The 23394-nt window shown below is 46.0% G+C and overlaps 1 protein-coding gene across 2 annotated transcripts in view; it reads right to left on the bottom strand.

The window, feature by feature from the left end:
* LOC135909841 (uncharacterized) overlaps nt 1-23394 on the bottom strand; it is a 274704-nt gene that overhangs the window by 178698 nt on the left and 72612 nt on the right. For both annotated transcript variants that reach the window (XM_065441885.1, XM_070529765.1), the window contains exons 6-7: nt 10547-10677; nt 5872-6022 (exon numbers count right to left, since the gene is read on the bottom strand). In XM_065441885.1, coding sequence (XP_065297957.1) covers nt 5872-6022; nt 10547-10677 — 282 coding nt within the window. The remainder of the gene's footprint in view (nt 1-5871; nt 6023-10546; nt 10678-23394) is intronic.

Raw genomic sequence — 23394 nt, 5'->3', positions numbered from 1 at the left:
CGAAGGTTTCGTACGGCAGCACGGCATCCCATGCCTTCTGTTCAAGGTCAACGTACATTGGTAGTATATCGGTGAGGGTCTTGTTTAGGCGCTCCGTTAGACATTTGGTCTGTGAGTGGTATTCAGTTGTCCTCCTGTGGCTTGTCTGGCTGTGCTGCAGAATGGCTTAGATGAGCTCCGCTGTAAAGGTCGCTCCTGTGTTGGTGGTGAGGATATCTTGGGCGCCATGTCACAACAGGATATTGTCGACAAAGAAGTTCGTCTCTTCGTTTGCGCTACCTTTGTGCAGAGCTTTCATTTCAGCGAAGCGGGTGAGGAAGACTGTCGTGACGACGATCCACTTCTTTCCGGTTGTTGACATTGGAAAGGGTCCCAACAAGTCCATCCCGATCGGCTGAAAAAGGCTCAATTGTCTGTAGTTATCCCGCTGACCTCGAGGTGGTGGCACGCGTCGCTAACAGTCTTGGCATGTCCTGATGTAACGGGTGACGTTCGCGGTAACACTTTTTCCTGTAATACTTTTCCAGTATCCTCGATAGCTTCCGGATGAATTGGAGGTACCCAGCGGTCGAATCGCCAAGTAGGGCGTACAGTACTTCTGGACGCAGCGCCGAGGGAACAAAAAGAAGGTAGTCAGCGCGGACTGGTGAGAACTTCTTCCTTATGAGTAGGTTGCTTTGAAGTGAGAACGATGGCAATTCTCGATTAAATGCCCTAGGAACAACGTTGGTGTGCCCTTCCGAATACTCCACGAGCCTTTTTATCTCCGGCTCTGCTGGCTGCTGTTCAGCGAAATCTTCCGCGCGCGTTATTCCAAAGAAGGCGTCGTCATCCTTGTCATCTTACGGTGGCGGGTAAATGGAGGCGCGTGATAGGCAATCGGCATAGTGTTTTCGTCCGGACTTGTAGGTTACCGTGATGCCATATTCTTGCAGTCTCAGGCTCCACCGTGCCAGCCGTGCTGAACGGTCTCTTCAGTTCCTTAGCCATCACAACGCGTGGTGGTCGCTGATGACATTGAATGGCCTGCCGTATAGATGACGACGATATTTCGCTGTAGCATAAACGATGGCGAAGGAATATTTCTTTTCGGTCGCAGAGTAATTGCATTCCGATTTTCACAGCAACCGGCTAGCCGAAGCTGTCACCCATGCCAGTTCATCTTTCCTGTGGACTAGGATGGCACCAAAGCCTAAGTTACTGGCATCAGTTGGATTTCTGTATAGGTGTCCTCAATGAAGTGTGCAACTGCCGGTGGCGACTGCATGCGTCGTTTGAGTTCTTAAAATGCGTGGGTATGGGGCATTTCCCATTTGAATTCGACATCGCATGAAGTTAGATGTGTCTACTGCTCTGCGATGTATGTAAAGTCCTCGACAAAGCTGCCGTAGTAGACACACATGCCAAGGAATCTACGCACCGCGTTCTTGTCGATACGTGCCTAGAACTATGCGATGGCAGCTGTCTTTTGCGTGTCGCGGCGGTCTACAGATTTTCTGATGGCGTGGCTCAGGAACCGAAGCTCATCGTAAGCGATGCGACAATTTTCTGGCTTCAGAGCGAGCCCTGATCATTTGATGGCCTCTAATAACATCGCAAGCCGTCGAAGATGATAGTCGAAATTTGAGGCGAAGAAGAAGAGGTAATGCAAATAAAGAAGCCAGGTGTGCCACTTCACTCCTACTAACACCGTGTGTACGATGCAGCGGAACGTTGCAGGCGCCCAGTAGAGTCCTACTGGCATGGTCTTGAGCTCGTATAGGCCGTCTGGCGTGTTGAAGGCGGACTGTTTTCGATCTGTCTCGCCGACTTCTATTTGCCAGTAGGCAGACTTGAGATCCACCGACGAGAAGTGTTTAGTGTTGCAGAGCCGACCCAGTGCGTCGTCGAAACGTAGCAGGTTGTATGCGTCCTTCTTAGTGATCTTCTTCCGTCGACGATAATCGAGGCAGAAACGTAGGGTTCCATCCTTTGACTTCAACAAGACAGCAGGGAACGCCTTCGGGCTTTTCGACTGCTGGATCATGTCGCCGCGCAGCTTTTCGTTGACGCTCTTTTCACGTTCTCGTGTCGAAACATGGTAAGGGCTCTGGCGGAGTGGTCAAGCGCACCCTTCGGTTACTATACCATGCTTTGCGACTGGTGTTTGTTGAATCCTCGATGACGTCGAAAAGTAGTGTTTGTATGCCTTCAGATCAGATTTCTGAGCTGTTGCTGCTAAATCATAAAAAGAATTGGTTCATGTCGAAGTCTGGTTCGGGAACTATGGTCGTCGAGATAGATGCGGCAGAATCCGAGAACACAACCGCATTGCTGGTTTTTCCAATTTCTTGAGAAGTACGTAATCGTCGTGCCCTTGTTATTGTGCTTGACGTCCTCGCTGAAGTTTGTCAGCATCACTTTCGCTTTCCCTCCATGCGTCGAGCAATCGCACTTGCGACGCACATTTCACGGTTGAGCAGAAGACTCTGGTCTCCCTCGATGACGCCTTCTATGTCTCCGTGTTTTTCGGTGCTGATGGTTATAACAATGCTGTATTGGCGCGGGATGCTCACTTGAACTTCGAGCACACCGAAGGCGTGGTGACTACGATAGCTTTCCGACGGTATTGTTTGATATTCCGACAGTGTTATCGACTTCGACTTCAGGTCCATGATTGAGCCATGTTGGTTAGGAGGTCCATAACTATAATGACGTCTCGTGAACACTGTTAGAGGATAACGAAGGTGGCAGGTTAGGTCCTGTCATGAACAGTTTTTCTTGCTTTCATGTCATGTTTCATGTTTTTTCTGTCATGAGCAGTTTTTCTTTCTTTTTCTATCCAGTTGGGCGTTATTAGGTGTCCTCCAGCTGTCTCGATTCGAGGACCTTCCCATGGAGTCTTATTTTTCTTCAACTGGTGGCAAGAAGTCAACTGAAAATAAAATTAAATTACGGGGTTTTACGTGCCAAACCTACTTTCTGACTATGAGGCACGCAGTAGTGGAGGACTCCGGAAATTTCGACCACCTGGGGTTCTTTAACGCGCACCTAAATCTAAGCACAAGGGTGTTTTCGCCTTTCGCCCCCATCGAAATGCGGCCGCCGTGGCCGGGATTCGATCCCGCAACCTCGTGCTCAGCAGCCTAACACCATAGCCACTGAGCAACCACGGCGGGTAAGAGGTCAACTAATCATGCAGTAGTCGGCTGCGGTGTCCACTAATGCGGCGACTGCATGGCCATCAAAAAGCACTTCGAGGTCGGTAGTTCTTTGTCTTGCATTGTGGTCAGGTCTCGGCGTCGGATCATGGCTGCATCGTGTTGAGGTGTGGCTGGAACGTCGCGTCGTCAGGTCTTTTCTCGGCGTATTCTTTGCTTCTAGGCTTCGTCGATGTGGTTGCGTGTCGTTGATATATCATGGAGATGGTCCTTACGGCGTCTTCGTCGGCGGCGGAGGTTTTTCGTCAGTTCGACGAACAGCGACCGCACCTCCATCAGTTGTTACTTTTAGTTTTCCGGATATGTGCTCGCAGACCGGCCCTGGGTTGGGCCAGTGTATGGTCGGCGTTGTGGCGACGGGTAGAGGCCAAGTGATGGCGAACAGGACGGTCGTCAAGAACTACACTGAGTGGCGCTAAGGTAGTCGGCGACACAGCGAGGTCGTTTGCCAAGACTGCAAACCGTAGCCGTCCCATATCTGCCCGTAGGGGCAGCGTCGGTAGACGTAACCCGCTTCTCCGCATTGGTAGCAGAGCACGCGGTGGTCAGTAGCGCGCCAGACGTCTGTCTTCCTTTGGTTGTTTCGCTGGACGACGGGTGGGCGAGTTGACGGCAGTGGCGGAGGACGGCGCAAGTGCATAATTACAGCCCTCTGGCGTGGGCGTGGAGGGTTAATTTCACAATGGGCGACGGCGGTGTAGGTCAGCCCTTCGGGCAAGGCCTATGGTGATACCGGCTGCGCTTCGGGAAGTTCCAGTGACCACCAGATTCCTTCTCCTGTGGCGCCGCTTGCTCTAGAGCAACGAGTTCGCGCTTTGGCTTGCGTACCGCAGAGGAAGGGAAAACGTGTAGGATAATTCTTGCATAATAAATTAGAATAGGAAATGTACGAAAACAGAAAAGGCAATGCATTGCTATTTGAGGCTCGAGCTGGTTGCCTATGGAAGAAAACGTATCGGAGCAATAATTCGCAACAAGCTAAGGCATGGACATGCTGCATCAAAAAATGTGCAGAAAACTCTGCACATCCTAATGGAATGCGAGGGGCTTCACCCTGTGAGATCTGGAGGTAACGTGCCCCTTCCTGAAGCGCTTCGATTTAAAGTAGATGGAATCACCAGGGAATCAGCGGTCGACATCAGCATGAGACGTTTAGAGTATTGTTAGAAAATAATCAGGGAAGAAACTGACGTGCTCAGAGCCGTTACAGGCATTGGTAGCGATACAAGGTATATATATAGAATTCCTCATTAAAAAAGATATCTAGGAAATGTGTACAGAAATGCTACAATGGGAAACATGTGCTGCATATCGCAATACATCAAGCAGGCTAGGTAAATATTTGTCACCGTCCCGTTTCAAAGGGGATGCCAACAAATGATCATCATCAGCATCGCACGTGGCACCTGCGATCTTGCAGGAATACGAAACCGTTGCCGCGTCTTCTCTGCTTCATTGTGATTAGCTGCCGGAAATGCAGCGGTGTTTTCTAGCGCACTTTGCTCGTTTCGTAGTGCAAAATGTGGATTGGTATACTGAAGACATGTGCCGCAGTTGGCTGGCAAATATCGACTGGCATATTAGGAAATGAAAAGAATGTGACTAAGTTCAGCGATCGCTGTTACATAAGGATTACATGTGTTGCCGGCCCTTCGCGGTGCGCGGCTTTCCTCGAGGATTCAAAAATTAGCTCCTCCACAAGCGTTGTGTAGCTAACCTTCAAATAAAGGGCTTCAACCCCGGAGCATGGGCAACAACTATGTACCGCTTATTGAACGGTGACGAAATGAGTTGCACTGGTTCCTGGCACAGTTACGTTCTCGCACGTGATACAAATGCACCTTTTGCATTCATGCGCACATTTGCGCTCACTACCGCAAACATATCAAGAATTGATTGAATGGCCATACGTTGAATCGATGTTCCGTAGTACGCGAACACACGAATGTTCGAAGCTGAACATTTCATGGTGGGCCACAGAGTAAGCGATTGACTTGCGACAAGTCTTTACTGCACGCTAGGACACATTCCAGAAAATCGACGTTCCAATCCTCGTGCGCATCAAGAACAAAGCTGTCGCAACTGCACACTCACGAGCGGTTACGCGGAATGTAAACCATCTGGTGGATGACTGTACTCAGGAAATTCACTCACACTTAGGAACTTCCAAGCAGCTAGTTCAAAGGGCTTGCGGAAGAAAAACCATGTGCAAAACACACTGAGTTTGATTTCATTCATAAGCGGAAAGTACTAACAGCTTTGTATACATAACTAGCCCCGCTTTAATCCGACTATCTTACATGCAGCTCGCGCGATTTGGACAAGACGTAATGAACTCCGAAGGCGCTTAGATGACTTCTAAAGCTGTGGCCAACGCGTCTTGTCGCCCGACTACATACGGTATAGAATATCCGCCGAGAGACAGGTTTGTTGAGCCGCACCTGGGCATCATACGCATCCATTAAATACATGAATGCTGCTTAGGCAAGTAAAGGACGCTCCACTGTGCGACCACAGATGGCGGTGGCCAGTGGATCACCGCGAAGAAGGTCTGCAAATACTGCTTTTTCATCAATTCTGTCCGTATGTAAAACTCCCTGCTAGGGGATTCTTAAGAAGAGCAAATTTCACTAAAGTCTCCCAATGTGAAAAACAGCACTGGGGTGCGAACCTTGTCGAAGCCCTCGTCGTGTCGCTGCGGCTCCTCTTGCCGTTGGCTCAATTTCCACGGGGCCCAAAGGGTCGTGCACCTTTTCCCACACCGGCTTCAGGTCCGCCGTGGACCACCTTCGCCGTTGCTTCGACATTGCTTGCGTGGATCCCTGTTAGGGGAAGTCGTAAAGGGCTACGCTATTACGTCAGCTTTACTCCTGGTAACATAGAAAGTCACTAACTTTATATAGCGCTGAGTCACCATAACCATAATTTGTTCTCTTTTTGATCACTTGTGAGCGACTTTTGATAGAAAAGTAATTGAAGAGTAAATTTCCCAGGTAAAGGTATACAAGCCCCTTCGGTGGAGTTCAGTTCCTTGCACATACTTTATGCCGAGGATGATATATTGGCTCCATTAGTCGCGACTTCTAAAAAACACACAGAGGAGCTCAAAAGTGATCTATTGGGTTAATCGAAACCAAGGAAGAGCGCAATCTTCAGTGGCGATACAGCTTTAGAAAACGACTGGCTGTTCTCCCATTGAAAATTCAGACTGAACGTAAAGCTAAATATATATTAGGTTGTAAATTCTAAACAAGACTTCCAGGAACAAGAAAAAAAAAACAAGCCATCATCCACACTTGTCAACATGTTGAAGTTTGTGCCGCAATCTAGTAACTGGCAAAGCAAATTATCCAGTGCAGATTTGGTTCTTTCGTGTGCAACAATGTATCACACTAATAAGTGTGCTACAGTGGCAGCTGTTATAAGCTGTCGCCGAGGTGCACACAGCTGTCGTTTCTTATGTGATAAACCATTAGGTGTAAAAATATCCAGGCCCCTGTGTTTTTGCACTTAGACCATATAGCTGAGCAGTCATTAGTAGCAGGAACAACATTCTTGAAAACTGAAACTGAAATATGTTAATAAGCATTCCGAAGTGAATAATGAAAGTTGAGGTTCCGAAATTGTAGCGGAACAATAAGTCTTGTCTGTTTAGCAGAAATCTCAGGACCGCCCTTCTAGATATCCATAAAGCTGATAAAATATTTATACGCATTCCAGTGCAAATGATCCCTTATTGGCAGCAGAACATTTTTGCAAACTGGTAACTGGACCATGAATGTACTCAGCAGCACATATTAGGACCATATATTACAACATCCACAGAATGTGTTTCCTGCGCTCTCAGAACAGCGACAGGAGCTCTCAAGTTCACAGGTGTGGCTTTTCTCCCTTCAGTCTAATTGTATATGGACACCTCTAGGACAAGCATTTCACGACAAAGCGACGACATATTTCTCGATGTTGGCATAAGTCGATCAGAAACCCTAACACTTCGCAGAAGGCTGTTGCACTGCCCTGACCAGGTAGAAGTTGTAAAGTTTGTGCTTCCTTTCTTCATGCGCGTACTCTTGAACATCTTACAAAAATTGCCCAACGAATTTCGCTTAACAGCAGGGTAGTGGGTAACTCTCCTTCAAATGTAAGAAACATAAACTTCATTGAGTGGATGTTGAATGACAGGACTTCATTACATTATAGTAATAAGTAGAAGCTCTCTCTTAGGGGAACGCCAAAGAGAAAAATGAGTTGAGCTTTATTCGTAAAACACCCCTCTACAATATAAAGAAATACCACTCTTACCGGGAAAGGAGTATTGATAAACGATGTAAAGGTGCAGAAATGAGACAGGAGGCACCGATGGAACGCGAGCTCTCTAAAGCAAGAGGTTTTTGAGAGGGCCTGCTCAGGTATTGTTAATCCGGTTTCAGTAAAGACGGTCACTAAACTATTTGAAAAGAGGAAGAACAAAAAAAACGTATTTGGAAAGTCACGAATTTTACGCGCTGGCATAAACGCCCAAATACAAAAGAATGCTTTGAAATAATTGAGTTACCTCGGATTTAGTGCTGGGGTTCTGGCACACTACTATGAAAATCGAACTTTCAACTGCGAGCAAGAGCTTGGGGACCATAGGAGGCGATTTGTTTTTTTGCCGACAAGGCATTCAGGCTGAAATCGAGGGTGCTTGCTACGTTCGCCTGTGTGGCCGATTCAACGTATAAACCTATTCAAGGGCGGGGAGCTGCGCGCGAATATGATGTTACGGGAAGAAAAAAGCGTACGTCTATTCACAGATGGCTTTTAGTGACGGAGCAATGAAGGCTAGAGCAGTGAGCAACCTCAACTCTTCTTCGTCAACTCCAAGGGCACCATCAGCGTCTTCTTCCCACTTTACAAACTGTGACACCACTCTCCGGCGGAAAAAGCACCTTATTGGTTCGGTGCATTGGTCCGAGAAGGGTACGGTTTGCGGCGGCTGAATTGGATGATGTAAGAGCGAAGTGAAGGCACGGCGGCATCTGATAGAGGCACTTGATATGTGACCGGGGCATCCTGGCGGAAAATGCGATAAGGGGCGCCGTATCGCGAGAGGAGTTTCTGCGAAAGAACAACACGCAGATTTGGAGACAAAAGTAGCACAAGAGCACATCGTTTGTATTCCACGTCGTGATGGCGCTGGTCTCAACGGCACTTCTGGCGTGTCTGTGAAGCAGGGAGACGAATGCGGGAAATCTGGCGTGCTTGGGTTGCTTTGGCTATGACATTCCGAGTGTACTCTATCGGCGAGTCGAGTGCGGTCGAAAAGAGACTCTCGAAAGGCAAAGTCGGCTCCCGGCTGACGAGTTATCTACTCGTCGGGTGAGCAGCCAGCAGTGTCATGGCGTGAGGGATTATAAGCGAACGTGTAAATAGTAAGGCAGTGTCCCAGTCGCGATGGTAAGCGGAAACACATATTGCTAGCATGTCAGTTAGTTTGTGGCTCAAGCGTTCCGTAAGGCAGTTTGAAGAAGGTAAGCCGTAGTAAGCTTGTGTTTAGTAGCACATAATCGAAGTAAATCGTGTATTACTTTGACACAAAAGTATTTTCTGCGATGGCATTTAGCCAAGCTAGAAAACACGGTTTTCACGCATGCAACACTGTATCCATGGAGTAGACAAACAAATTACATTAAGGCAGCTTCGGTAGTGGTGGACAACGCAGGCAAGCTAATCACCTGCGCAACTACACGTAGCACCAGGATAGTGGAAGCGGAGGAAGTCGCTGTTGCACTGGCAGCGGCTGAGGGCTACCGAAAAGACAAATCAATGGTCATCGTAACGGATTCAAAAGAGACATGCAGGAACTACACAAAGGCTGGAATCTGCAGGGCTGCCTTAGCTATCCTCCGCAAGGCAGAACACCTCAGACACAGCGCAACCCACAAACAAATCTGGATTCCGGCAACAACGTGGATAGAAGGAAATGAAAGGGCAGACAGCTTGGCTCACGAGATCACGTACCGAGTCGAGTGGCCACACGCCCTGGGACAGCTCTTCACCGTGGAGATCGGCTATTCAGAGTTACTGAACTACCACAGTGGCAAGAGAATTAGGTACTCCCCGCCATACAAAGCCTTAACACAGCTAGAAGCAGCTAGTTGGCGGAGGCTGCAAACGGGAACCTTCTCTGACTTACATATACTAAGCAAGATGAATCCTACACAATTTAGGAACACCTGCCCGTGGTGCGGGGCAACCCCCACGCTTTACCATATAACCTGGGAGTGTAAACGTAAGTACACATTCCACCAACACAAAACCCCGAGTCCGGAGCAGTGGGAGAGCCGGCTCACCAGGTGCGAGTTCCCCGCCCAAAGGGCAATGGTGCAGCACGCAAGCGAAGCAGTGCGGCTCAGTGGAGCTCTGGACTAGGAGCCCAACCCTGCTAAGAAGGTCAAGCGTCTGCAGCGATGAAGACGAAGACCGAACGCTAAACCCTTAACGGGCCAAATAGTTTTCTCTCTCTCTCTCTCTCTCCGTGATCGGTGAGAAGTTGGCGAGATGCACCGTGGTCTAAGATGACGTTGTGAAGTAAGAAGTGAGCGATTTCTGTAGCGGAAACTGGTCTGTATTGACCTAGTAATGGCGCAGTGGGTTGTGTAGTCTGTAGCGACGGCAATCCATCTTTTTCCTACATTAGATATTGGGGGAGGTCAAAGAAAATCATGATTGGCGCGAGAGGTACGAAGATCGATAACGAGCACCCCCACCAAGGATGTCACGGGACGGAAGAAGCATACGTCTATTCTCAGATGACTCTTAACGGCGGAGCCAAGAAGCCTAAAGCCGTGAACAACCTGAACTCTTGTTCGTCGTGTCCAAGGCCACCATCGGTGTCCGCTTCTTCTTACGTAAGAGACTGTCACAATATTGTATTTATTTTTGCTGATGCCGTGTCCTCCATACTTTTGCTCGCGACTGTACAGGATTCAGGAAAGTTTGATAACACTAGCCAAAATTTTCACGCTCGGAGTGAGCCCATTTAATTGACATGAGCCCGATGGTAAAGTGCCCTCTAAGTTTTAAGAAGCAATTTGTTGGTTCTTCACGAATCAACAGATGCACAGGTGTTAAATGTGCAGAATTCGTATTCCGAAGAGAGACTTTTAGTAGCGTCAGAAGTTTCAGTGGGGCAACTTATATGTAGGTTTGTCTTGCTTTATCACCTCCCCCCCCCCTATTATAGTCTTTGTCTGACTCATTTTACCAGTATCACCTTTTCCTTTACAGACTCGCAATAAATGGGTTGTCGCCGTCTTTCACTGAGGGACACCTTTTGGGGCTTTGGGCGGCCTCACTGTTACCTTCGTGGTGCTGGTAGCCGCTGTTTCCGCTTGGGTCATCTTCGGAGCATGCGTCTGCCGCAATACTGTTGTCGTTTTGGTCTTCACAGGCAGCCGCCCTGCAGCGGTCTGCACTGAGGCGGGGTGGTCAGCTGCGGACAGCAAGGCATAAAAGAAAGATAACGGAACTGTCAGCCGGGTAATGGGTCTTGATTCGTTTTTGAATTGACTTGTCCAGCGCAAGAAAACACGCACAAAGGTGACTCAAGGGCATATTTATTGCACACCACGTAAACTAGGTTATGCATACGCACGGGCAAACCAAAATGAGATAACAATGCAAAGAAAAAAATAAAAAAAACAAGAAAGGCAACCCAATCCACTTACCACTTGTGCGTTTTTTTTTTTGAAGAATTCTATTTCTTAATCACTTAAACAGATATGCAGCTGACTGATGCATTATGTACGTAAAAGTCATGCATTGACACTGTGAGCACCTGTATCTTTCGCCAGATTGAGAGATTAGAAAAGGCCGGGTATCCAGACCACTTCGTAACTAAGCCTTGAGAGAAGGTACCGCAATGGATCGGGGCATCTAGTAGGCGGGAAGACCAATGAAGAGGTAGGAAAAATCAGCTCGCCCCACTGCCATATATCCGCTAGCTAGTAGACAAGTCGAAGAATGTCGCATCCCGATATTGTGCGAGCGTGGTGTTACAGCTGCCAATAGCCTTTGAAGCACTTGGGCGCATGTGAAGCGCAGCGTAGAAGCCGAGTTTAAAAACAAGGATAAACCCGCCGTCACACACCGAGGCCCGTTATTTCCTTCTGCGACAAACGTAATCTCGCGGATCCCTCTACCCGGCGGCGATACTTATATTGGAGAGAATGAAAGGTGGGTCAACGTCAGAATACAAGTGCAGCAGAGAAAATTAGGAAACAATGACCGATTTTCCAGCCAAGTAGCACACTGAACAAAGTATCAGTGCGAGCCACTGTTTAATAGCACGGCGATCTCAGAAACAGTGACATGAACAAAAGAATAATCCTAGGTACCTATCAAATTAGAAAAAACGAACAACGTGCATCAGCCTGCCATGCATATTGCGGTGTAATAAACAGATCGAATTCTTCAAAAGTACGCACAAGCGGTAAACAGATTCTGTTGCCTTTCATGTTGTCTTTGTTCTCATTATTATTATGTCGGTTTCTGCTTGCGTATTCGCGCACCCGTTTGCGTCGTATGCAGTAAATATTCACTTGAGAGTCAGTGATGGCCGAGTGCGCGATTCTGTCCTCCCTGTTGTTTCTCGCACTGGACGAGTCAATTAAGAAATGAAAGAAGGAGAGGCAGTTATCACAGCCAACATTTCTTGCGCAGTGCAGAAGAAATGACAGCTAACACCATGTCACAGCACTCCAAGTGCAGGCAAAAGAACTCCCCTTACAAACAAGGGAAGAATGCCAGAAAAAGTAAACCGTAACGACGACACTTGTAAAATGTGCAAAAAATACTTTTAAAAGATGTGTGCTCGGAGAAGGAAGGTTAATGTGTTTAAAGCTGAAACAATGCAGACAGATCGTCAGGCTTATTTTCAATAATGAACAGTATCTCCAAATTGTCGGCAACAGCACAATACTACTCCTTGAGTAGTCAAAAAGGGAGACATTATTTGCACAATAAATCAAACATATGTCACCAATTAAGCAAATTATGGTACTTATGTTTCAAGCACACTCCACTAGGTCAATTCGATCGACGCCACTGCGGCGTTTCCATGCTCCAGCGTTAATGACAGACAGTATCCGCGGTCATCGTGTGAGATGTGCTTATGTTTGCCTGTGCGTCCCTGAAACATGCTTGTTGATTTAGTTAGTAAGGGAATGTTTACAAGTTTACACGGCTGGTTAAACTACTGTCACTTACTTCCTATGCCCATTTAAAGTTTGCACTCGCAGTCGATTCTACGCTTTCGACCGAAAGTAACATCTTTCGACAGAAGCTTTCGCTTCTCGCGGCTGCCATTTTTCGCCGTAAAGGAGATGGCCAAAATAGCCAAAATCAATTAAGAAGGGTGTTTGTCGCAGTTCGCTTCCTTGTGCTCTTACTGTGATTTTTTACCGTGGAGATCATAAACATGCTGAAATGAGCGACAAAGCTGCATTTCATATTTCGGTGAGAATAACGCACTTCTGGAAGTAGGGCCATCATAAAATCGTCGGCTGTCGTCTGCCAATGCTCGACCGCACCCCGTCAGCGTAGGCATGATACTGGCCGCGCTTCTTCAATGCCGTAGCCGTCAAGTCTCACTAATTTCGATTAGTTTTGAAGACTGAACTAGCGCTAAACCATTCGAAAGTTAAGGTACGTCCAAATGTACACTTGCCGGCGCGCGCTAACTCCTGACTGCTCTTGGATAGACGCCTTGGCAGAAATCACTTAGTATTAAGTTGATGCGCAAAAGCCGCCATTGGGATGTGGCTACTATATATATATGCGTCGGTCAATCTGGTGCAGGACAAGTTCGGTACGTACCAGGTAGCATCGCAAGAGCATAGAGATTCCTACAATAATTTTTTGAGGAAACGGTTTTACCTGACGATCGTCTTGGTAACCACAGGCGTTTTGCGACTCTGTTTAGTACGCTTTATATTCATTTTACCAACTTTGTGCGCACTCAATTCTTTTCTAAGCATAGAAAACTCTACGAAGACGCACAATCACTACTAACTGCAGAGTTTTAGCCTGTCGAGGTGGCCAAACGGAGACCCGTCAAGTGTCCAAACCCACCGACTCGTCCGCGAGAAAAAGGCCGTTCTGTGGCTCTTGTCGGTAAATGCGTGGGTGGTATAATGCTGTCAACATCATGCTTCTGTGCTGGAAGTCGTGTGCGAATCCTGCCGTCAGGCAATTTTAGTAATATTTCCTCATTTATTACACAGCAATTTGTTGAAAATTATGAGTTTGCAAAGCCATGAAGCCGTTTGAAGCGAGAAGGAGGAAGTTTATTCAAATCGATGTACTTCTTCTGCTGGCTGAACGGCCCCCATTGCAGCTTCCGAAGACATAGCACCAGAGTGCCCTCTAGTGATTGTTGTATGAAACCCTATGCACCAGAATGGAGCACATAAGAGCTAGCGCGCCCTCCAGCCCAGTTGCGTACACACTCAGCCACCACACTTGCACGTAGCTGCTTCTGCAGAATAGAAACTGCGCACGCCGCGTTGTGCCGCGACGAGCGCACTCGCTGAGGTATCTGCTGTTCGCTAAGGTCCACAGCATACTCCCGTTGGTGCCTGGGGTTGACGTGACCCAAGATCCGAGCGGCAACGTCGGACTTCTACGCACGTGGCACACCAGCGTGGTCTAAGCTCGTTACATTGGAAAATCCTTTGCGCGAGAGTCCGTACTGGGGCATGCGTTGCTTAGCTGGTGTGCGCTCAGCCGGCGTAATCGCAAATGCGATCGTGAAGATCAACTTGCCTTTACGCTCGCAAATTGTTCGATTTAGGTAAGTGCGAATAAAATGTGCTACTCTGTCACTGAGTGACATGAGCCATGGACGCATTTCTTGCAAAAGAAGAAAAAGAGAACGAGCTCTCGCTCGCACCACTAGCCAGAAAGAAACCAGAAAAAGAAACATGAAGGTTTCAGATTTCACCACAATGTATGACATAGCTGGGGTAAAGACAGTATGCATTAGTTGCACACATCAGGGCCTCAATGTTCAGGCATTTCCCACTACCGCGAAGTGATATTAAGAGGCATTAAAAACGAGGTTGAATGCCCTGCTGCAAGGCTTTAGTGCTCACAGACGCCAGGCTGCCCTTATAAAAATGAACGTTGACGTTCTTTAGAACTCCTACCAACTTTCTATTTACTTTATTGACAGTCTATTAACATTTACATTCTAGTAACATTTGTTCATACACAGTCAAAAGACTTCCTTCTTACTTTTCTATAAAGAATATTTTCAATACACCGTTAACAGACTTTCTTCTTACTTTTCTACAAAGAATATTTTCAATGCACTGTTAACAGACTTTCTTCTTACTTTTGTATAAAGAATGTTTTAAATACACCGTTAAAAGACTTCCTTCTTACTTTTGTATAAAGAATATTTTCAATACACCGTTAACAGACTTTCTTCTTACTTTTCTATAAAGAATATCTTAAATACACTGTTAACAGACTTTCTTCTTACTTTTGTATAAAGAATGTTTTAAATACACCGTTAAAAAACTTCTTTCTTACTTTTGTATAAAGAATATTTTCAATATACTGTTAACAGACTTTCCTCTTACTTTTGTATGAAGAATGTTTTAAATACACCGTTAATAGACTTCCTTCTTACTTTTGTATAAAGAATGTATTTAATACACCGTAAAAGACTTCCTTCTTACTTTTGCATATAGAATATTTTAAGGTCCCCATCAACATGTATTTTTCTAACTTTTACCCCTATAACCACTTCAGTACTGCGTCAGAAGGCTTGTTACTTTTGTGTAAAGAATGTTGTACTATACATCATCGAACTATATTTTTTGTTTGAAGGACATGTATCCTCAGTACGTCCACAGCTCGTACTGTTTGCCAAAAAATATTTAGAATGGGAAGTAACCTGAGAGTTTTTGATAAATTTTTCTAACACACATTAATGCCGATATATGACATACTCAGGAGTCAAGCTCTTTGTTTTAAATCATAGTCCCAATCCAAGTCGATAGCCAATTGTTGACGGAGTGCTCCTAAAATGTTTAAAGAAATGTGTTCGTAAATTGTTAGAACTAATCTTTTAGAGGATCTACTGCACTCCGTGAGCGTGTGGTGACGTCAGCACACTCCGAGAAAATTTGCTTGCGCTACACCACCTGACCGGTGTGATAGCGGACTACTGTGCAGGCCGCGCACCAGTTGCAGAGCTTTATCCTGACCTTGGGGCTGGTTAATTAAAGGCCGATTTACGCTTAAGCCATGACGCGTGCGGTCATGCAGAAAATTGTACATTTCGCCCACTAGTTCACAAATTTTGGCATACACTGGGCTCGCACATGCAGTGTAAACCGAAATGCGTGTACCAGTCTACGAAATGTGCAAATTTTCACCCGACCATATGCGTGCGGGCAGGCGGGTGGTGTGGTGTAAGGCTCGAGCGTAAATTTGCCCTTACCACGCACTGCTATTGCAATGCCACCAATTAGCTTTGCAACGAGATAATTAGGTCAGTGTATTCTGCGATATAAATAGTACGCCCTAAGCTGGAACGTGTCAGCATAGTAGCGTCACGATACTTGTTAAAAAGAAAAAAAGCCGAAACTCAGGGTAACACGGCACTGGAACGTTGCCGCTCAAATGTCCAAAAGGCTGCAGAATACAACTACTGCTGTGTGAGAGCGGGTATTGCCCCGAGAAGCGCACAGGTCGAATAGAAAGAAAAGCTGAACTCTGTGCAAGCAACACTTTTCTGTGAAAAAATAATTAAATTACCCTTACAGTATAAAAAATGTAGCTTTCTACGCGTTCCTATTCGCACGCTTTCGTCCCTGCCTCCTACGGGCGGCTTCTGCATATTAAAGGAAATAGGACGTCGCATCAAAGTGAAGGCAAAGTAACTTTGTCAGCTGATGTGCTTTATGGCGACGGTAGCTTGCTGTGTGTGAAAACAGATCGAAAATAAATAATTATGCACTCTTAACATTCAGTGACCTTGCTTCACAACACGGCGACAAAATTTTGAGCTCCGACAAGGGGTCATCATGCCATCCGTAATAATGGCCTTCCGTATACCAACAGCCAGGATATCAAAGGCCGTGCTTTTGCCGTGCTTCGGGCGTCTGAAAACTGCTAGCGTCATAGCCGCGACGCTTCGGACATGTATTTGACTATAAAAATAGTACTACAATGCGCTTCACCGCTGGGCGCCAGGGAGCAATGTTTTGTCTTTGAAAGCAGCAAGCGCTGAAGGATGCTCTTGCGCAAAATAGTATAACCACATAATTTACCCAATATGATTTTATTTTTCTATGTTCATTACATTTCGAGAAAAAAGTCGGTTTTCAGAACAATAATTGTCTCGAAAGATAAAACTATACAGCCCCTAAATACCCAACAATATTGAGCCGGCTGCCTTCTCAGTTTTTTTTTTCCAACCTCGGTCATGAGGTACATTCCTCCCTCTACGTGCAGTTCCCAGAAAGGGGTGCGTACACAAAGGCCGGCCTCAGCTTTCACCAAGAGGCGAGGAATATCTAGGTGTGAGTCAACCATCGCAAGCAAGGTAGCGGGGGAGGGGGGGGGGGGCATGTTTCGGCTTAAAGAGGGGCTTTGGTTCCGCGGCGGTCAAGGCGAAGCAGGTGGATGGAATGAATGTCACATGCCTCCCCGCGCATGCGCACAAATTTGACAGTTGGCCGAGTCGAGGCAGAAGGAGACCATCGCAATCGCCATCAGTTACTTTGCGACGCCGGCATGGTACGGTCGGAGCGATGTAGGTGTTTCGTGGCGTATTGTAGCAGCAATCTAGCTATTTCTGCTGCTATTTATGCTTATGCTGTGTTGTGGCTAATTCATCGATGCAAGCCAACCAGCAAGGTGTTTGCGAAGCCCACAGTGCTTTCTTCGTTCCGTGATGTGAGCGTTTCTGGAACTTCTCTGCCAGCTGCGATGCAGTGTCGTGTGCAGTGATTTAATATTGGCACTGTCCGTGTGTTAAACTGCACAAATATCGGACAGCTGTTCCTCAAGACTGCTATGCGCCGAAGTTTTCTCTATCTCCAAATTATAATAAAAGGTATGTTCTTTTCCATCATTCTTTATAAACATATTATTTTGATGTTATTTTATTTCAGTTTCTAATGCCGCATTTCGGTAGGTTATTATAGCGCGAACTGTAACGACGTGAAATGTTTTAAGAACGATTTTCTTACCTTTTTCAGCTGCCCTGCGTCATGGGGTTCGCTTGAAGTTGCTATAAACACGAAGCGCACAAATACTTCGGTTTCACAGCGTTCGCAACGACCTAAGGTCTGGTAAATATTGTGTGATCATGAACTCATTCTTTGCTCTTTCCTACTCTGGCTGCACAGGATGAGAAACAGTAAAATATTGAGCGTATAGCTTCACGGTTCGCAATTACATATTTTTCAGTGAACCGGTTCACAATGACATAGGTTGCACTGGATAGACAACTGCGAATGTGAAAGAAAATAATTCGCACGTGTTTAACCACTGCAACCTATGTCATTGTGTACCGGTATTTTTTTGACACTGATATTTTGTTTTCGAGTAAAAATAAACGAACACGTAAAATTAGAGAAACGTTCCATATAATAAGGCGTGCTTAAAAATGCATCAGTCAGCCATTGGTTGCTACCACTGACAAAGCATTTGTATTCTTGAATACTGCTTCAAGCTCTGTCATCTGTTTATATCAAAATGGATGACACGTTTTGCACATGCTCGGTGCAGCTAGCTGGCACTGTTACCTTCAACTTGGCCCAAGAAGCAAGGAAGCGCTGATAAAAGCATTGGAGGCAGTCATAACGAATAAGCAAATTCCGCACAGCTGGAAACAGAGTAAAATGAATTTGATTTATAAAGGGAGAGGTGATAAGAAGAACATAAAATCTTTCCGACCAATTACGATAACCTCAGTTATATATAGGCTGGCGATGCAGGCGGTGAAATTAAAAATGCAGTCATGGGTAGAAAGTAATGGAATACTTGGAGAACTTCAGAACGGGTTCAGAAGTGGTAGGCGCTTAGATGATAGCCTGTTCGTGCTTACCCAATGCATAGAAATAGCTAAGGCGGAAAATAGACCTCTGTATTTAACCTTCCTGGACATAACTGGTGCGTACGACAATGTGAACAGGGAACTCCTGTGGAACATATTAAAAGCTGAAGGTATCGGTAATGAGGTAATTGATTTTCTACAGGAACTAGTTCGAGAAAATAATGTTCAAATAACATGGGAAGGAATCAAGAGTACAACTGTCGAGGTTCACAAAGGATTAAGGCAAGGTTGTCCTCTATCACCGCTGCTGTTCATGCTATATATGATAAGCATGGAAAGAAGGTTACAACGAAGCAATCTAGGGTATAATCTGTCGTACAGATTAGGCGAAAAGGTTGTTGAGCAACGACTACCGGGTTTAATGTATGCGGACGATATTGTACTGTTAGCAGGTAGCCAGAAAGATTTGCAAACTGGTTAATTACTTTGGGGACGAAGGAGACAGTTTAGGTTTAAGTTTTAGTGCAGCTAAGTCCGGTGGGATGTTTTTCAACGATACAACTGATCAGGAGCTTACAATACAAGGCCACGAAATACCGCAAGTGGCCGAATACAAGTATCTCGGGGTATGGATAAACAAAGGGCAGATGTACACGGAAAAGCACGAACAGTCTCTAATAGCAAAAGGGCGAAGAGATGCCGGGATAATGAAACATAAGGCATTGTGGGGTTACAACAGGTATGAGGTACTGAGAGGCATTTGGAAGGGAGTAATGGTGCCGGGGCTTACTTTCGGGAGTGCGGTCCTGTGTTTAAGGGCAGAGGTTCAGTCGAGACTAGAAGTAAATCAGAGAGCTGTGGGAAGGTTAGCACTAGGTGCCCACGGGAAAACCACAAACGAAGCAGTACAGAGAGATATGGGCTGGGCATCATTTGAAGCAAGGGAAGCTCAGAGTAAAATCCTATACGAAAAACGGCTAAGGAAATTGGATGATAACAGGTGGGCAGCTAAGGTGTTCAAATACCTATACAGAAAGAGCGTTGACTCACAATGGCGGAAAAGAACTAGGAAGCTAACCAGTAAGTATGCCAGACACGAGGACGAAAAAGGACAGAGCATTAAACGACAGGTTAAAAATGCGGAAGGTAAAAATTGGATAAATTCAATAGAAAAGAAGCATAGCGTAGAACTATATCGACACTGGAAACAGCAGATCAGGAAGGAAGCGTTTTATGATAACTCAAGAGGCAGTGCCCTACTCTTTGAAGCTAGATCAGGATGTCTTAGAACACGGAGCTACAAAAAGAAATTTAACGAAGAAGAAGACACATGTACTGTGTGTGGTAAATATGTAGAAACAATGGAACACCTCATACTAAAATGTGATGGTATCAATCCCGATGTCGATGCGGCCACAGTCACCCTTCCTGAGGCCCTAGGGTTCAGAGATAATGATAGTCATGTAAATAAATGTGCGGTGGAAATTAGCAAAAGGCGATTGGAGGATTGGTGGCTCAAAAGCAGAGAGGCGACATAAGGTTAAAAGGGTAGGAAGACGTATTTAAAGAAAATCGATAAATTCAATAACACACAACACAGATAAAAATAATAGGCAAAATAAAAATCGGAGCATGGTGGCAACTGCCATCGCCCCGTTTCAAAGGGGACGCTACTACCTTCCATCCATCCATCCATCCTTCCAAAAATAACCAGCTCTCAGTAAGCGCTCGCGCGTCCACCTTCTCTGCGTCCGTGTCTATTGTGCGTGCTATAAATTTCACCATGAATAAACCATGTAATTAACTTTTTTTAGTGAGTAACTCATTTACGCAGGTAATTGGTAGAGAAACCCATTTTGTACATTTTCCTTATTTTATTAACACGTAGTAAATACGACGCAGCAAAGGATATGCATCGAATAATGTTCCCCATCCTTGCCATCTCCTCTGCAAGTAAACGGGGATGACGGTCACAATTTTAGCATTCATCATGTGAACCTTAAAAAGCTGTTCTACGTATGCGATATGCTAACCTGAACATGATGTTAACACTGACCATCTTGTTTCTGTGCAGGGTTCGTTCATTCTGCAAGCATCCTGAGACATCAGCTTACATAATCGATGCTTGCTAGAGATTATGCGACAGCTGCCATGCCGTAATCAAATAAGTCATTATTCATTTATTCGTTTTTTATTTTCTCTACTACTTCTCTCACAATTCTGTGTAAATATTTTCGTGTGAATAAACTTCTTTCAGTGCAAACTTGCATTTGTTTTCTATTTACGTGCACCTTCTAGGTTGCATACTGCCTTTTACCAACATGTTCACACATACTGACAAATGTCTACCCTATGCTACTAGGTTGTATGTGGGACAAATGTTACTAGGGGAATAGTAAGACGTCAATAGCAAGTACATAAGCACATGTAAGTAAAATATTACCAGAGTGTTACTAAAGAGCCTAAAGACTTGTGTTGGTTGATGGTTAGTAGAATGTTTACAGACCATCTATCAACATGCTTCAGTTGAAGTACGGTAGCCAATTCGTGATAGGATACAATTCTTTATAGGATGTTACTAGGGTGTAAAAAGACAAATGTTAATAGGTGATTGGTAGGAAGTTGGCAGAACGTTTACAAACATTTTTCTTTTGAAAGAATGTTACTACGGTGTATAAAGAAAGCTTGTTAGTAGGGGGTTGGTAGGAAGTTAACAGAAAATATATGAACATTTCTCTTTTGAAAGAATGTTACTAGAGTGTATAAAGAAACCTTGTTAATAGGGTGTTGGTAGGAAGTTAACAGAAAATATATGAACATTTCTCTTTTGAAAGAATGTTACTAGGGTGTATAAAGACAAATGTTCATAGGAAATTGGTAGGAAGTTAAAAGACATCCTACAAACATGTTTCTATTGAAAGTTGGTGGCCAATTGTTTCTAGGGTGTTACTAGAGTGTTGTTAGGATGTATAAAGACAGCTGGTAGGATTTCAATTGACTCTTGATAGGTTCTAGTAACAAAAGTATATAGACTGTCTAAAAAATGTTGCTAGAAATTTTTATAAGGGTGTGCAGTCAATATGCAGATAGCTGAGGCGAACATACACCGAACGTGCTAGGCCGCTGGTCAAATTTGAATGCCATCAACAGCAAGAGCAACAGCCAATACGGTGCAACACATGGGCGAGTGCGCGATGGTTTTCGGTAAGCGCCGTCACTTGGTTTTTTGCAGGGAGCCCTTTTATTCAAACTGTCTAAACACAATGAGAGCTTCGCAGCTTGTCCCCGCATCGTATGGGTTAGCTTTTCGCATCTTTATTTTTCGCCCCTCAACAGCAGCAACAAGCGAGTGTTCATTGTATCTTCTAGACTGTAAACGAGGGGACCAAGTTCAAACGACGCGCCGTGCTTCCGGCGGCGGGTGCGTATGGCGCGACTCAACGCGGCCGCACGGCCCCTACCTTAAGAGCGGTCTACGATGGGGATAGAGGATAGACAAAGGCATAGGTCGCGCAAAGTGGACTATTCAGTTCGCGAGCGGCGACGCTGTGATAGCGAAATGCCGTCTGGCGCGACTCCATAGTAGAGGGTGCCAATGCGTCACATGATCTTGTAGCGTCCGAAATAGCCTAGTAATAGCTTCTCGCTGAGTCTTAGACGGTGTATTGAAGTCCAAACCCAAACACGGTCTCCGGACTTGTACTAACGCCGTCGATGGTTCAGAGTTGACTGTCGGTCGTCTGCTGCTTCTTATTCCGTAGGCAGGCGAGCTGACGGGCTTCTTCGCCGCGCTGGAGACAGGTGGCGACGTCAAGATTCCCTTCGTTGGTGGCGTGCGGCAGCACGGCATTGAGAGCCGTCGCCGGGTTACTGCCGTAAACCAGCTTGAACAGCGTGATCTTTCTAATTTCTTGAACCGTCATGTTGTAAGCGAAGGTTTCGTACGGCAGCACGGCATCCCATGCCTTCTGTTCAAGGTCAACGTACATTGGTAGTATATCGGTGAGGGTCTTGTTTAGGCGCTCCGTTAGACATTTGGTCTGTGAGTGGTATTCAGTTGTCCTCCTGTGGCTTGTCTGGCTGTGCTGGAGAATGGCTTAGATGAGCTCCGCTGTAAAGGTCGCTCCTGTGTTGGTGGTGAGGATATCTTGGGCGCCATGTCACAACAGGATATTGTCGACAAAGAAGTTCGTCTCTTCGTTTGCGCTACCTTTGTGCAGAGCTTTCATTTCAGCGAAGCGGGTGAGGAAGACTGTCGTGACGACGATCCACTTCTTTCCGGTTGTTGACATTGGAAAGGGTCCCAACAAGTCCATCCCGATCGGCTGAAAAAGGCTCAATTGGCTGTAGTTATCCCGCTGACCTCGAGGTGGTGGCACGCGTCGCTAACAGTCTTGGCATGTCCTGATGTAACGGGTGACGTTCGCGGTAACACTTTTTCCTGTAATACTTTTCCAGTATCCTCGATAGCTTCCGGATGAATTGGAGGTACCCAGCGGTCGAATCGCCAAGTAGGGCGTACAGTACTTCTGGACGCAGCGCCGAGGGAACAAAAAGAAGGTAGTCAGCGCGGACTGGTGAGAACATCTTCCTTATGAGTAGGTTGCTTTGAAGTGAGAACGATGGCAATTCTCGATTAAATGCCCTAGGAACAACGTTGGTGTGCCCTTCCGAATACTCCACGAGCCTTTTTATCTCCGGCTCTGCTGGCTGCTGTTCAGCGAAATCTTCCGCGCGCGTTATTCCAAAGAAGGCGTCGTCATCCTTGTCATCTTACGGTGGCGGGTAAATGGAGGCGCGTGATAGGCAATCGGCATAGTGTTTTCGTCCGGACTTGTAGGTTACAGTGATGCCATATTCTTGCAGTCTCAGGCTCCACCGTGCCAGCCGTGCTGAACGGTCTCTTCAGTTCCTTAGCCATCACAACGCGTGGTGGTCGCTGATGACATTGAATGGCCTGCCGTATAGGTGACGACGATATTTCGCTGTAGCATAAACGATGGCGAAGGAATATTTCTTTTGGGTCGCAGAGTAATTGCATTCCGATTTTCACAGCAACCGGCTAGCCGAAGCTGTCACCCATGCCAGTTCATCTTTCCTGTGGACTAGGATGGCACCAAAGCCTAAGTTACT

The sequence above is a fragment of the Dermacentor albipictus genome, unplaced genomic scaffold, assembly GCF_038994185.2.
Source record: "Dermacentor albipictus isolate Rhodes 1998 colony unplaced genomic scaffold, USDA_Dalb.pri_finalv2 scaffold_30, whole genome shotgun sequence".
Lineage (NCBI taxonomy): Eukaryota > Metazoa > Arthropoda > Arachnida > Ixodida > Ixodidae > Dermacentor > Dermacentor albipictus.
The sequence above is the reverse complement of the archived record's forward strand: the minus strand, read 5'-3'. Positions and strand labels throughout refer to the sequence as shown.